The sequence below is a fragment of the Oryx dammah genome, unplaced genomic scaffold (genome assembly GCF_014754425.2).
Source record: "Oryx dammah isolate SB20612 unplaced genomic scaffold, SCBI_Odam_1.1 HiC_scaffold_27, whole genome shotgun sequence".
In the NCBI taxonomy this organism is placed as follows: Eukaryota; Metazoa; Chordata; class Mammalia; order Artiodactyla; family Bovidae; genus Oryx; species Oryx dammah.
In genome coordinates, this window is record NW_024070211.1 from 99,013,140 (window position 1) to 99,027,874 (window position 14,735).

The window sequence follows — 14,735 nt, forward strand, 5'->3', positions numbered from 1 at the left end:
GTCCCATCACTTCATGGGAAATAGATGGGGAAACAGTGGAAACAGTGTCAGACTTTATTTTGGGGGGCTCCAAAATCACTGCATATGGTGATTGCAGCCATGAAATTAAAAGACGCTCACTCCTTGGAAGAAAAGTTATGACCAACCTAGATAGCATATTCAAAAGCAGAGACATTACTTTGCCGACTAAGGTCCGTCTAGTCAAGGCTATGGTTTTTCCTGTGGTCATGTATGGATGTGAGAGTTGGACTGTGAAGAAAGCTGAGCACTGAAGAATTGATGCTTTTCAACTGTGGTGTTGGAGAAGACGCTTGAGAGTCCCTTGGACTGCAAGGAGATCCAACCAGTCCATTTTGAAGGAGATCAGCCCTGGGATTTCTTTGGAAGGAATGATGCTAAAGCTGAAACTCCAGTACTTTGGCCACCTCATGAGAAGAGTTGACTCATTGGAAAAGACTCTGATGCTGGGAGGGATTGGGAGCAGGAGGAGAAGGGGACGACCGAGGATGAGATGGCTGGATGGCATCACTGACTCGATGGACGTGAGTCTGAGTGAATTCCGGGAGTTGGTGATGGATGGGGAGGCCTGGTGTGCTGCGAATCATGGGGTCGCAAAGAGTCGGACATGACTGAGCAACTGAACTGAACTGAACTGAACTGAACTACAGAAAGAATGAAGAGACGGAGCCAAAGCAAAAACAACACCCAGTTGTGGATGTGACTGGTGATGGAAGTAAAGTCTGATGCTATAAAGAGCAATGTTGCAACAGGAACCTGGAATGTTAGGTCCATGAATCAAGGTAAATTGGAAGTGGTCAAATAGTAGATGGTAAGAGTGAAAATCAACATTTTAGGAATCAGTGAACAATGGACTAGAATGGGTGAATTTAACTTACATGACCATAACATCTACTACGGTGGGCAAAAATCCCTTAGAAGAAATGGAATAGCCCTCATAGTCAACAAAAGAATCTGAAATGCAATCAATACTTGAATGCAATCTCAAAAACAACAGAATTATCTCTGTTCGTTTCCAAGGCAAATCATTCAATATTATGTTAATCCAAGTCTATGCCCAGACCAGTAATGCTAAAGAAGCTGAAGGTGAACGGTTCTATGAGGACCTACAAGACCTTCTAGAACTAACACCCCCCAAAAATGTCCTTCTCATTATAGGGGACTGGAATGACAAAGTAGGTAGTCAAGAAACACCTGCAGTGACAGGCAAATTTGGCCTTGGAGTACAGAATGAAGTAGGGCAAAGGCTAATAGAGTTTTGCCAATAGAACGCACTGGTCATAGCAAACACCCTCTTCCAACTACACAAGAGAAGACTCTACACATGGACATCACCAGATGGTCAACACTGAAATCAGACTGATCTATACAGTCAGCAAAAACAAGACTGGGGACTGACTGTGGCTCAGACCATGAACTGCTTATTGTTAAATTCAGACTTAAACTAAAGTAGGGAAAATCAGTAGACCATTCAGGTACAACTTAAATCAAATCCCTTATGATTATCCAATGGAAGTGACAAAGAGATTCAAGGGATTAGATCTGATAGACAGAGTACCTGAAGAACTATGGACAGAGGTTCATGATATTGTACAGGAGGCAGGGATCAAAACCATCCCCATGGAAAAGAAATGCAAAAAAGCAAAATGGCTGTCTGGGGAGGCCTTACAAATAGCTGAGAAAAGAAGAGAAGCTAAAGGCAAAGAAGAAAAGGAAAGATATACCCATTTGAATGCAGAGTTCCAAAGAATAGCAAGGAGAGATAAGAAAGCCTTCTCAGTGGTCAATGCAAAGAAATAGAGGAAAACAACAGAATGGGAAAGACAAGAGATCTCTGAAGAAAATCAGAGATAACAAGGGAACATTTCATGCAAAGATGGGCACAATAAAGCACAGAAATGGTATGGACCTAACAGAAGTAAAACATGTTAAGAAGAGGTGTCAAGAATACACAGAAGAACTATACAAAAAAGATCTTCACGACCCAGACAATCACGATGGTGTGATCACTCACTTAGAGCCAGACATCCTGGAATGCAAATGCAGAGTCAAGTGGGCCTGAAGAAGCATGACTAAGAACAAAACTAGCGGAGGTGATGGAATTCCAGTTGAGCTATTTCAAATCCTGAAAGATGATGCTGTGAACGTGCTGCACTCAATATGCCAGCAAAATCAGCAGTGATCACAGGACTGGAAAAGGTCAGTTTTCATTTCAATCCCAAAGAAAGGCAATGCCAAAGAATGTTCAAACTACCACATAATCGCACTCACTGTACACACTAGCAAAGTAATGCTCAAAATTCTCCAAGCCAGGCCTCAACAGTATGTGAACTGTGAATTTCCAGATGTTCAAGCTGGATTTAGAAAAGGCAGAGAACCAGAGATCAAATTGCCAACATCTGCTGGATCACTGAAAAAGCAAGAGAGTTCCAGAAAAACATCTACTTTTGCTTTATTGACAACACCAATAACTTTGACTATGTGGATAACAACAAACTGTAGAAAATTCTTCAAGAGATGGGAACACCAGACCACCTGACCTGCCTCTTGAGAAAATTTATGCAGGTCAGGAAAGAACAGTTAGAACTGGATATGGAACTACAGACTGGTTCCAAATAGGAAAAGGAGTACGTCAAGGCTGTATATTGTCACTCTGCTTATTTAACTTACATGCAGAATACATTATGAGAAAAGCTGGGCTGGATGAAGCACAAGCTGGAATCAAGATTGCCGGGAGAAATATCAATAACCTCAGACATGCCGATGACACCACCCTTATGGCAGAAAGTGAAGAGTAACCTAAGAGCCTTTGATGAAAGTGAAAAAGTTGGCTTAAAACTCAACAGTCAGAAAACTAAGATCATGGCATCTGGTCCCATCACTTCATGGCTAATAGATGGGGAAACAATGGAAATAGTGTCAGACTTTATTTTAGGGGGCTCCAAAATCACTGCAGATGGTGACTGCAGCCATGAAATGAAAAGACACTTCCTCTTTGGATGAAAAGTTATGACCAACATAGATGGCACTTTAAAAACAAAGACATCACTTTGCCAACAAAGGTCCGTCTTATACAAAACTATGGTTTTTCCAATGGTCACGTATGGATGTGAGAGCTGGACTATAAAGAAAGCTGAGCGCTGAAGAATTGATGCTTTTGAACTGTGGTGTTGGAGAAGACTTTTGAGAGTCCTTTGGACTGCAAGGAGATCCAACCAGTCCATCCTAAAGGAAATCAGTCATGAATGTTCATTGGAAGGACTGATGCTGAAGCTGAAACTCCAATACTTTGGCCACCTGATGCGAAGAACTTACTCATTTTGAAAAGATCCTGATGGTGAGAAAGACTGAAGGCAGGAAGAGAAGTGGATGACAGAGGATGAGATGGTTTGATGGCATCACTGACTCAATGGACATGAGTTTGAGTAAACTCCAGGAGTTGGTGATGGATGGGGAGTCCTGGCGTGCTGCAGTCCATGGGGTTCCGAAGAGTCAGACACAAGTGAGCAACTGAACTGAACTGAATGATGACTATTTGTGTTATTGATACTGGTGCTAACATTTTTAATTTTTTAGATGTTTAATACTAAAACTACTCGATAAAAATAAATATCTGTAAAAACAGGAGTTCATAAATCATAAAAAATTATTCCACAGATTCAGTCACTTTGACCTTTAAAATACTTGTATAGATGTGTTATATTTAACCCCTGATGGTTAACTTACCTTATCTTTGATTTTGTCAGCTCTAGCATCCAAAGGCTGGGTTTTGTTTTGTTCCTGATTACACTTTCTGTTTCCTCCACCTGAGCTTATACTTTTCGTTTGTCCCACAGAACTTGAAGCAGTAGTGGACAGTACAGATGTGTTGATACCAGATACAGATGATGTACTGTTTCCATTTATTGATCCATTTACACCTTGAAAGTTAAAATAAATGTTTATACAAGAGAATGTTATTCAGAATAAAAAGGAATGAAATAATGACATACTCCACAATTGGGATGACTTAAAAACAGTATGCTAAGTGAAATAAGCCAGACACAAACTGTATGATTCCATCTTTATGAGATATTCACAACAGGTACATCTATAGAGAAAGAGGGCAAGCTAGTGGTTGCCAGAGACTGAGAGAGGAAATAACAGGGAGAAGGTATGAAGTTTCCTTCTGGGGTGATGAAAATGTGTTGAAACTAGATAGAGTTGGTTGTTGTACGACACTATTAGTGCCTTTAATGTCACTGAATTGTTCTGTTTAAAATGGTAAATTTTACATTTATGTGAATTTTACTTCAATTAAAAAAGCTTTAGAAAATTAATTAAATACAACTATTCCCTCTTTCAGGGCAAACTCCCAAACACCTACTTAAGTGGAAAGAAAGACAATAAAAAACCATCTAAAATGGTATTATAATTTGTAAATGTATTCTAATAACAGTTATCAACTATGAAATATTAATGAAAATGTAAAAGAAAAAAGGTGTGCTAACATATAAATTTAATGCTTAATTAGAGAAGAAGTAATATATTTTATTGAGCAACGTAAGAGAGGTAATGAGATACAGAGGAAAAGCAGTGGGGTTGGGAGTTAAAACCTGGGTTAAATTCTGCTATGCAATGTCAACATGTAAACAGTACTTTCTTGAATAATTTATTTAATCTTGGCTGCAAAACACGAACACTTTCAATCTCACAGAGTTATTATAAAGATTAAGCAAGACAATGTGAAAATGTCTAGCACAATGCTTTATAACTGTTTCTAAATCTGAACTCTACTGAAAATGGATACTGAAATGAAGGATAATACTTCACTCAAGTTAACATGGATACCTTTTTCAGGACCATTTCTATTACTTTTTCCAGAAGTCCTTGAATGGAATGAAGAAGAATCATGATTCTGGGCTGGAGGAGCAAACAGTGGTGGAATTCCCAGTAATGGTGGAAAGAAGGTTGCCCCTGTACGTGTATGAACATCTGTTGTTCGCCACCATTCTGCACCTCAAAGCCAAACACCAAACAAGCAAAAATATTTGGATTAACTTTCTAGTTAATTTAACAGTGCTTTTTATATTTTATTACTGAAGAATAATTTCAGGTTTTATCTTGGAACAGAATTGCTGAATTACACATAGTTCTGACCATCTTTCTAATTATAAGATAACTGACTAGAAGTTATACATTCATCACTCTGCTCGTTAAGACAGTATCCAAGGTTCTTCACTTAGCAGCTTCTATGAATTCCAAGTTTATGAAGAACAAAGGTAGTCTATAGTCTTTAAAATAAAATGGGAAAATTGAAAGTAACATTAAAGAACTGTTTAACTCTTTGATGACTTACATTATAATTTTTCTAAATTAGCAAAGAAAGAGTATTTAAGATTATTTTAATCTATTTTAAAACCTTAGAATGTAAAGCAATCATCTACAATCTATGTTAAGAATTTCCTTAAATTACATACAACGAAACTGTGGCTTTGATAAATCAAATGCTTTAAATAATAATACAAATGCCACTGTAATTCAGCATATCTTGAATATCTTTATGGAAGAAAACGTCTATACTCAAACAAAACAACAGAGAGAGCAAAATCAATGTCTTTGTTTTGTTTGTTTTTGGTCCAAAAAATGAAAAGTGCTTCAAAGATTTCCAAAAACAAGTTGCCATATTAAACTATAAAAGACTTATATAAAGTTTTTTTCCTTAAAGTTGATTTAAAAAGCCTGAATTTTATTTATACTTCCTCTTACAAATTACAGATAATAATGTCTTATCATTGAATGCAATTTAGCTATTTAAACAGTGGCTTTTAGTTAAAACTGTTAGAAAATGAGAGAAACCAAATTTTATAGAATACATTATTTAGGGAAAGTTTAAGATTAAGAAGAAATCTAAAATAAATCAAAAGACAGTCTTATATTGCCCCATCTAAAATCTTGGAAAGAATAGTTTCCAAATGGCTAACCAGCTAGATTACCAAGTCAGTTACTACCTTTTAGGCTAATCTTCCAAGAGATATGGTACATTTTTCATAGACTTGATAATCACAAAAAATTAGAGGAAAAATCCCAATAATAGAGTATGGGAAAATTCAACATAGTCAATGTATTGTATTATATGATCTTGAAAGCTTTTCTAAGAACATCTCTTCATTAAAACAAGATGTAAAGTTATGTGAACCTTCATTATCTAAAGACAAAAGTCTAGCTTAAAAGAAAGTGAAATGTTCTTGGTAACTGACATTCTAATGTCTAAAAATCAGTATAAGCAGAAAACTGCAAAAGCTATTCTACTGCACTGCAGGAAGTCGCTGCTAGTGAAATGACACCAATGTATATTCAGCAGTGCCTGAATGATGGGAACTGAACCAAGAATAACTATATAAAACTATCAATCATTTATCTACTGTTAAGATGAAAGAACTGTATTTAGATAGAAAGAAAAACTGTTTTTGGAGCTTGTATCAGCATAGCCGGAATCTATTTCTATTTATAGGTTTGAAAACTTGGTTCTATTTACCTGATAAAAAAGGAAATACCAGTTTCCTGAAATATTCATATTATTTAAAATAGAGTCTATAATTAAAGCAATATAGTTGAAGGTTCAGACTTTGTAAACAACCAACAAATTGGTAAGGTAATCAAAGTATAATAAGACTCAAATATTTTAAACATAATCAAACTGAGAAAAAAAAACATAAAAATGTACTTTATCAATGGTAAATAAGCAAACAACAGAGATTAGAAAAAAACACAACTGGAAAATGTACATGTTATAAATTCAAGTAAATAAGATCAAATAAAAAGATGAAAATGGTAGCACTTCTGAAAACAAGCTTCACAAATGTCTAATATTTCATGGGAAATAACAGAATTTTTGTTAAGTATGAATTATTTCTTTTTCAAATTAAGAAAAAAACAACATAATCACAAACTACCTTGTTGATAAATGAAATTTACAAAATAAGGTTTATATAAACCAGAACATGAGGAATTTCTAAATGTATTCAAAGGCAGTAACTGCATGGTAACAACATTAATCATATTCCATTGAAAAAGTCTATTATTTCAGAGGATATACTGAAACACAATTTAAACCTATAAGACAGTAGAATTTAAAAATCTCCCTGAGTTGATAGAGCCAAATACTTCCCCAAAATTCATAGTAATATAAAAATATAATGACTAAAATTATAAATATTTTAAAAGAACTTCCCATGAAATACTATTTCAATATAAAATGGAAATAATTTTATTATATAATATACATTAAGTAATTTTCACATTGATTTAATCACCTGAAATGCAGACTAGTTTAGAAGTGCATAATATTTAAAAGTTAACTATTCCTGATTTAAAATTCCTAGTGATTTCTTCTTTTTGTGTTTTTATTTAGTAGGTGATTTAAAAATTTTGGCATTTCGATTACCCTTTTAAATAAAACCAATTATAGACAATTTAAGTTATATAAGATGTACAGCTTAAACAAATGAGTCCTCTATAACAAAGCATATTCTCTTGGCAAAAAAGTACACTTATACAGCCATACTGTTATTTGCCACTAAAGACTCTGTCTTATAATTTTCTATTTATCCATCTTCTAAAAACTATAAGAAACATAACATAGACAATGTTAGTGTACTCCTAAGTGCTTAGCCTAGTGCACAGAACATAGTTAGATGCTCAAAGAAGTTTGTACAATAAATGGATGAATGAATAGCTTATATGAATAGCTTATACAGATTAGGGAAGTTATCAGATTTTTTCCACACAGTGGAAATACCAACATTACTGAAGTTGAGATGAGTAATTCTTACAACTGGTTAACCATGTTTTCAGTACAGAAGATAATTGATTTTAATAATTCAATAATTACATTGTGGTTTAGAAATGTTCAAAAGCAATTAATACTACATATATATCAAACTATATCAAATATAAGAAATTGTGTTAAAACAATTTTTAAAATTTAAGATACTAGCAACTATATTACCATTACATATTTTAATTTTTTATTCAGCAACCTATATTTCAGCAAATATCTACTGATTACTCATCTTGCTAAGCAACTGTGCTCAGAACTGCCTAAAATAAATTCCTATTAGTATTTTTTAAAGCAAATGTCAAGACTTTGTTTGACTTTTAACTTTCTAGACACATTGTTCCTTCTCATCATCCCTTTTCTGAATTAAAGAAATATGACTCAAAAAATGAGTCATATTAAATATATATTTAACCATCTTTCTATCAAACAAGATATTTGATTCCTTTTAAAGACCAAGAGGAAGAATCATGATGGCTACCAATCAGGTACTAATTATGTACGCTGAACACTGCATTCAGCACTGGACATGGATTATCTCTTTTAATCTTCACAAGAACCCTAAGAGGTAGATACTGTTATTATTATTATCATCCTCATTATTCACATGAAAAAACTGAGGCTGAGAGGTCGGATTACTTGTTCAGTCAAGGTCACACAGTTGAAAGGTAACAGGCCTGATTTAAATTCAGATCTACTTGCCTCTGAATTATGCTCTATTAGTAACACTAAATCATGTATCCTTAACTAAAATTTATTAAGATAAAATTAATCACTGGAAACACACTAAAGCTTAGACTTTCAAAATAATATAACGAGAAATTATAGAATGTTTGTCTAAGTTAGGCTTTAATTGGTATCTTACTGAACTCCTGAATCCTCATAATCTGGGGTAATTCTGGTCTCCCTCCCATGTAAGTGGTGCAAATCTATGGTTGTTTAAGTAAAATATGAAAAAAAATAGAAATTTAAGAGCCAAGCTCATCTTACTTACAAACACAGAGAAATGAGAACTCAAAATAAAAGTGTATTTATTCATTATAGGAATTGGACTTTAGTTTTTCACTGAAAGTTAAATAATTTTTTTAAAAACCAAGTAAAACTGAGAAAAATTAATCAAATTTTATACTTCTAATACATATACTTTTCTACTTCAATAAAAAGCATGATAAAAACTTGGCTTAATTATTCACTGTTGCAACAGATAGCTTAGCATTTGAATAACTAGTTAATTACACTGCCACACAGCACCACAGTGTGTTTACTATTTTGCACATGATAAAAAGGATTGCGCTAATTCTCGCAAATGAGCTTTAATATACCAGGCATAAGACTATTCTTTTTGTTTGGTTTAATAAACAATTACTGCTTGCACATTTTCAAGCTTTCTTTCTTTCTTTGAACACTGTTTGTAATAGATGTTTACCTGGAAAAGACGCTAGTTGGGGATGGGCGGCTAAGGCTGTGGGTGTACCAAGTGTCCCCAAACCACCAAATTCTGAATGCCCTGAGCTGGCTGAATGTAGACCAAAGACGGGGTGGCTGACCATTGGGAAGGCACTCGACACTGTGGACAGGTTAAACGGTTGATCCCCAGCTGCTCTGAATAAATGTCCTGGGAGGGAAAAAAACACACTTAAAGTTGTATTATAAAAACAGATGAGATTTATCTGATTTCAGCATTCATACTGTATTAAAATTTATAGTTTATCTATTAAGCCTTTTTTCTTTTGCATTTCTGTTCTTCAAACCCTACAGAATAAGATGTTTCTAGAAACACGAATATACTCTAAAAATAAGTCAAATGAATGACATAACTTTATTTATAATTTTGAGATTGAGAATGATGCTTTAAGTAAGTAATTTTCATGAATTATTTAGTTTGACCTGCATAAGTGAGGCAAACTTTCTGCTAATACATGTACATTAATATTTTATCAGGAATTTTTACTCATAAGAAGGAAGATAAAAAAACATCCTATTAATACAAAGTTGAAAATTAATAAAATAAATCCAGAATCCGTCACAAAGTTATTACTCAAATTGTCATATACTCTAGGCAAAGAGTTCCTAATTTCCATGTGCTAGAATTGAAGCTATAGTCTCTATCCAGCATCTTTAGGTGAGGAAGAGTTGATGCCAAAAAGGATTATATTTCTAGCCTGATAAAGCAATACATCCAAGAGCATAAGTATTTAATAAATAAAACTACTAATTTATTTCTAAATGCATTCGAAGGTAGTGATCAATATAAAAATCATTTTTAAACATTGTGACAGTAAGTTCATATTCAATTCAAATGTGATTTTTTTCAATCTCTACATTTACTCTAAAGAGAATCTAGTACTAAATGTCATAACCCAAAGTTGCAGTGTTAAATAATCCAAAACACAATGTATTTTTCATTCTTTGTAGGGATTTGGCAGAAGATTTGTTAATACTTGGAAATCTTCTTTTTACTTCCAGGAAATAATTAAGTTTCCTGATTTGATAGTATGAAAGCAGAATATCAAAACTCACACTCTAGACTACCATAATTTACTGTGTGAAAACTATTGTGCTCTGTGTTAAAAAATATATATAAGGCTTCCTTATGATCCTGTTTACATCAGACCTGGCTGTGCACTGCAATATAGTTTGAATAAAGTATGTTTGAAGTAAATTTAAAAAATGCAACTTAAAAATAAGTATAGTTTTCGTTATCATTTAGTTATCAACAAAATCTCTCCTCTTTGCTTTTTTATTCTCTGAAAACTGAGAGGAAGTCATCAAAGAGATCAGAGTGTACTCTCATTGACTGATATAAGCCCTAAATTCCTCATTGAAATAACACTGTATTTTCATTGAAGTAGTAAGATTTAAATAGATGATTACATCAGGTATATCTTACATCAATCAGCCTTCAAGGTAAAAAGTTCTGATTGAAGGTTGAGGTCCCACTATTACAAAGCAGTTAGTAGATCTTATAGGGAAGATACTCAGGACTCCATACAAGTAAGGCCCACAAATAAAACTGTGAGGGAGGAGGGCAGGGAAGGACACAAACTTGGATATATTTTCTTAGTCAGCCAACCTTAGTTTCTGTTTCTCAAAGCCTAAACAGAAAATCTGTGAATTTGGTACTTTTTATGTAATCAGAATTCTAGACTGCAATTAGCACTAAAATTAAGTCAAAACAAAACAGAGTTTGCTACTAGAAAAAAGAGAAATTACTCAAGTATTACTATTTTTAGTATTGCTATGGTATCACAAAGATTATGTAAATTTTGAGTGGGGTGGGGTTGGTGGGCAATAGAATTCTCAAAGACCCAGCTAATTTCTCTAAAAAAATGAGCCTATATATATCAGTAAGAACCATTATTTATTTTCACATGTGATTACCTATAAAATCCCTGATTCTCACTAATCAATTCAACTTCTGAAATCACATGTCCTTAATCAACTGCTTATTTATAAGCATACTGTGGTCAGTTACATTTTCCTCTATATTAGTTTTCTTGATAAACAAGATGAACTGAACATTCAGTTTGTAGATTTTAGAATCATTTTTAACTTATATTTTACAAAATAATTCTTAAATTATATTTGTCAATTGTATATATGTATTTATAGCGATTTAATACAAAAAATTTTGTGAGGTAAACTCAAAACTATACAATATATTATAAAAACTCAGAACAGATTGAAATTATAAAGGGTCAGAAACTGATAGAAATATTTCTACAACAGAAGTTAACTGTTAGCAGGCAGATTCTTAGATGGATAGCCAGAAGATTTTCTTATTGTGAAGAAATAAATGAGCAAGGTTTACCTTGGAGTCTCATGAACCAAAAACATGAGTAATATCTAAATGCAGTTATCACTCTTGCAGCAATAAGTAAGAATCAATTTTAATTAAAAATCAATTTTACACAATTTGATAATAAAAAGGTTCTTTTAAAAAAATGTATTTAGTTTTTAATTGAAGGTTAACTGCTTTACAGAATTGTGCTGGTTTCTGTCAAACATCAACATGAATCATTCTTTTTCTAACTCTAAAAAGTGTGATAGCTAGAAAGGGCTGAATATAAGATTTCAACAAAATATGAGCTTTACTCACTGTAGATTCAAATAGGAAAAAAAGTAGTTTGTACACAGAGTTATATCTATGCTTGACAAAATTACAAAGAGGCTACCTTACTCTATTTTCTTATTCCTTTTCAGAAAACTCCTGTTGAACATAATTGAAGCATAGAAAGTACTCACGTGACAATGGAATCTATACGACCTATTTATTCCTTGTTGATAAGAAAAGGTTCACTTTTGTATATAGTGGAGATCAGGCCCACATTATACTGATTATAGTGATACTATGCATTATTAAGAACACATATCAGAGATTTTCTTTGCTATTCATGGATAAAGTTATACCACTGAAGGGAAATAACTTCACACTACATTTAATAATCTCTACTAAATTTTGCCTATATAACAATATAGAAGTCAGTGATAAAAAGTATATCTTTCTCATTAAATGGCTTTGTAATTCTATATATATTAATAATTTAAATATGATTTTTCCACACTTTTTATAAAAACAGCTACTAATTCCATGTAAAAACTTTCAAGAATTATCCTGTTCTTTATTCAAAAGTTTCTAGTAATTCAGACATTTCATGAACATACTTAAGTTCATATTAAGTACAGGTGCTATGCTTAGTAGTTACCATACAGGATAAATAAGACATAATCCCGAGCCTTAAGGAACTCAATGATTTGAACATAATTTGGGTAGTGTAAGACTTTGGGCTCCAAAATCACTGCAGATGGTGACTGCAGCCATGAAATTAAAAGACCCTTACTCCTTGGAAGGAAAGTTATGACCAACCTAGATAGCATATTCAAAAGCAGAGACATTACTTTGCCGACTAAGGTCCATCTTGTCAATGCTATGGTTTTTCCTGTGGTCATGTATGGATGTGAGAGTTGGACTGTGAAGAAGGCTGAGCACGGAAGAATTGATACTTTTGAACTGTGGTGTTGGAGAAGACTCTTGAGAGTCCCTTGGACTTGCAAGGAGATCCAACCAGTCCATTCTAAAGGAGATCAGTCCTGTTCACTGGAAGGACTGATGCTAAAGCTGAAACTCCAACACTTTGGCCACCTCATGCGAAGAGCTGACTCATTGAAAAAGACCCTGATGCTGGGAGGGATTGAGGGCAGGAGGAGAAGGGGATGACAGAGGATGAGATGGCTGGATGGCATCACCGACTTGATGGACATGGGTTTGGGTGAACTCCGGGAGTTGGTGATGGATAGGGAGGCCTGGCATACTGCGATTCATGGGGTCGCAAAGAGTCGGATATGACTGAGCGACTGAACTAAACAGAACTGAAGACTTTTTCACACCACAGTGTATTAAACAAGTTAGTTAACATTATAATATTATGAACTGGTATTGTCACACACAGGAATTAGTAACAGATCCCAAATACCTAAAACAATGTCTTGTACAGAGTAGATATATAATAGGTATCTGCTGAATGAATCGATTTATTACTCATTAATAACAGAAGGTGCACATGCATGGGACTAAGTCCAAAGACTAGGAAGTTGTCTTGAATTTTCATTTAAACTTGCAAGGATCCTTCTTACTAGTTTCCTTTTGTCTTACACTTAGGCAACCTCAAGTCCTAATTTTTTAAAATTACCACTTGCCCTTTTATTTCTCCTTGATTTCATTTAGGCCACATGCTGGATTCTATCACACAAAGCCCTACCACTCCAAGATCTTAAACTCTTAAATTTTACTAACCACGGTTTCCACATTTCCATTTCCATATTTCTCAGCATGCCTTTTGGTCTCTCTCAGTCTTCTACCTCTTGACCCCATCTATCTCTTTCCCTCTCAATTCCATCTCACCATCACTCCTCATTAACCTTGAAAGCAAATTCTTATACTTGTATGTCTACTTCCTCCTCAGTTCTCAGAATCTTTAATACCTTGCCAAGTCTAAGTCTCCCTTCCATTTTGTCTGTAAAGGACCTTAAGTTTTCCTACTAGATTTCAATAATCTCTGCTCTTCTCATTCTTAACCTGACTCTATAAATCTGGCATATGATTGCCTCTTCCTTATTAAAACCCATTTTCTCCCTTAAGATCCAGGTCATGGAACTATTTTGATATTCTTATTAACTATGTTTTTCAATACTACTACTGTGTGCCTTATTGGATTTTTTTTTTGTAAATATAAGTAAGATTCCTTAAGATTTTGTCCAACCATCTCCTTCTTCCACTTTTATGCTTTCTTCCTCAGTCATTTCATGTACTTCTACTGCTTTAACTATCACTTCTATGCACATGAATTCTAAACTAGGATTTTAGATCCTTGAGAGCGAAAACTGGATCTCGATCATCTCAATAATCTGCAATACTTGGCATAATATGAAACACAAGTACTTAATAAATGTTTTCCATTATTATATTTTTGGTCATGTTATTTCTATAGACCCTCCATGCTTATGTAACATGCTCTTTGACTTCTTTTGCCTTTTATAATCTTAACTATCCTTTCATAATAATTTCAAGAAAATATACTCCAAGAAGTATCCCTGAATCTCCCAGATAGATACGTTTTGGACCCTCTTTGAACATTCAATTATTCACAATCTTTGATCAGACCAACGCTAGGGTATAAAGTTGTAAAGGAATGAGCCATTTCTTAATCATTTTTACTCTCTACAGAACACTGCAGGAAACAAACTGTTAACAGTTGCAAGGACAACACTTTATAATAACTGCTGTGGATAACTCTAAAAACGGTAGTTTTTAATTCTCTGTTTCTCTCTTCCTTTAAAAAGCGAGAGTAACCAGGAGTCATTCTTTAAGTGATAAAAATATACCTCACTTGGGGGGGGG

The 14,735-nt window shown here is 34.0% G+C and overlaps 1 protein-coding gene across 21 annotated transcripts in view; it reads right to left on the reverse strand.

Moving 5' to 3' along the window:
• Positions 1-14,735, reverse strand: part of BAZ2B (bromodomain adjacent to zinc finger domain 2B) — a 323,345-nt gene that overhangs the window by 119,574 nt on the left and 189,036 nt on the right. For 19 of the 21 annotated variants that reach the window (XR_005719073.1, XM_040229153.1, XM_040229158.1 and 16 more), the window contains 3 exons: positions 9,264-9,452; positions 4,849-5,016; positions 3,745-3,938 (listed from right to left, as the gene is read on the reverse strand). Coding sequence is in view for 20 of the 21 variants with exons in the window: in XM_040229153.1 (XP_040085087.1) it covers positions 3,745-3,938; positions 4,849-5,016; positions 9,264-9,452 (551 nt within the window). In the remaining variant the exon portion in view is untranslated. The remainder of the gene's footprint in view (positions 1-3,744; positions 3,939-4,848; positions 5,017-9,263; positions 9,453-14,735) is intronic. The other 2 variants (XM_040229156.1, XM_040229165.1) reach the window with 1 other exon arrangement.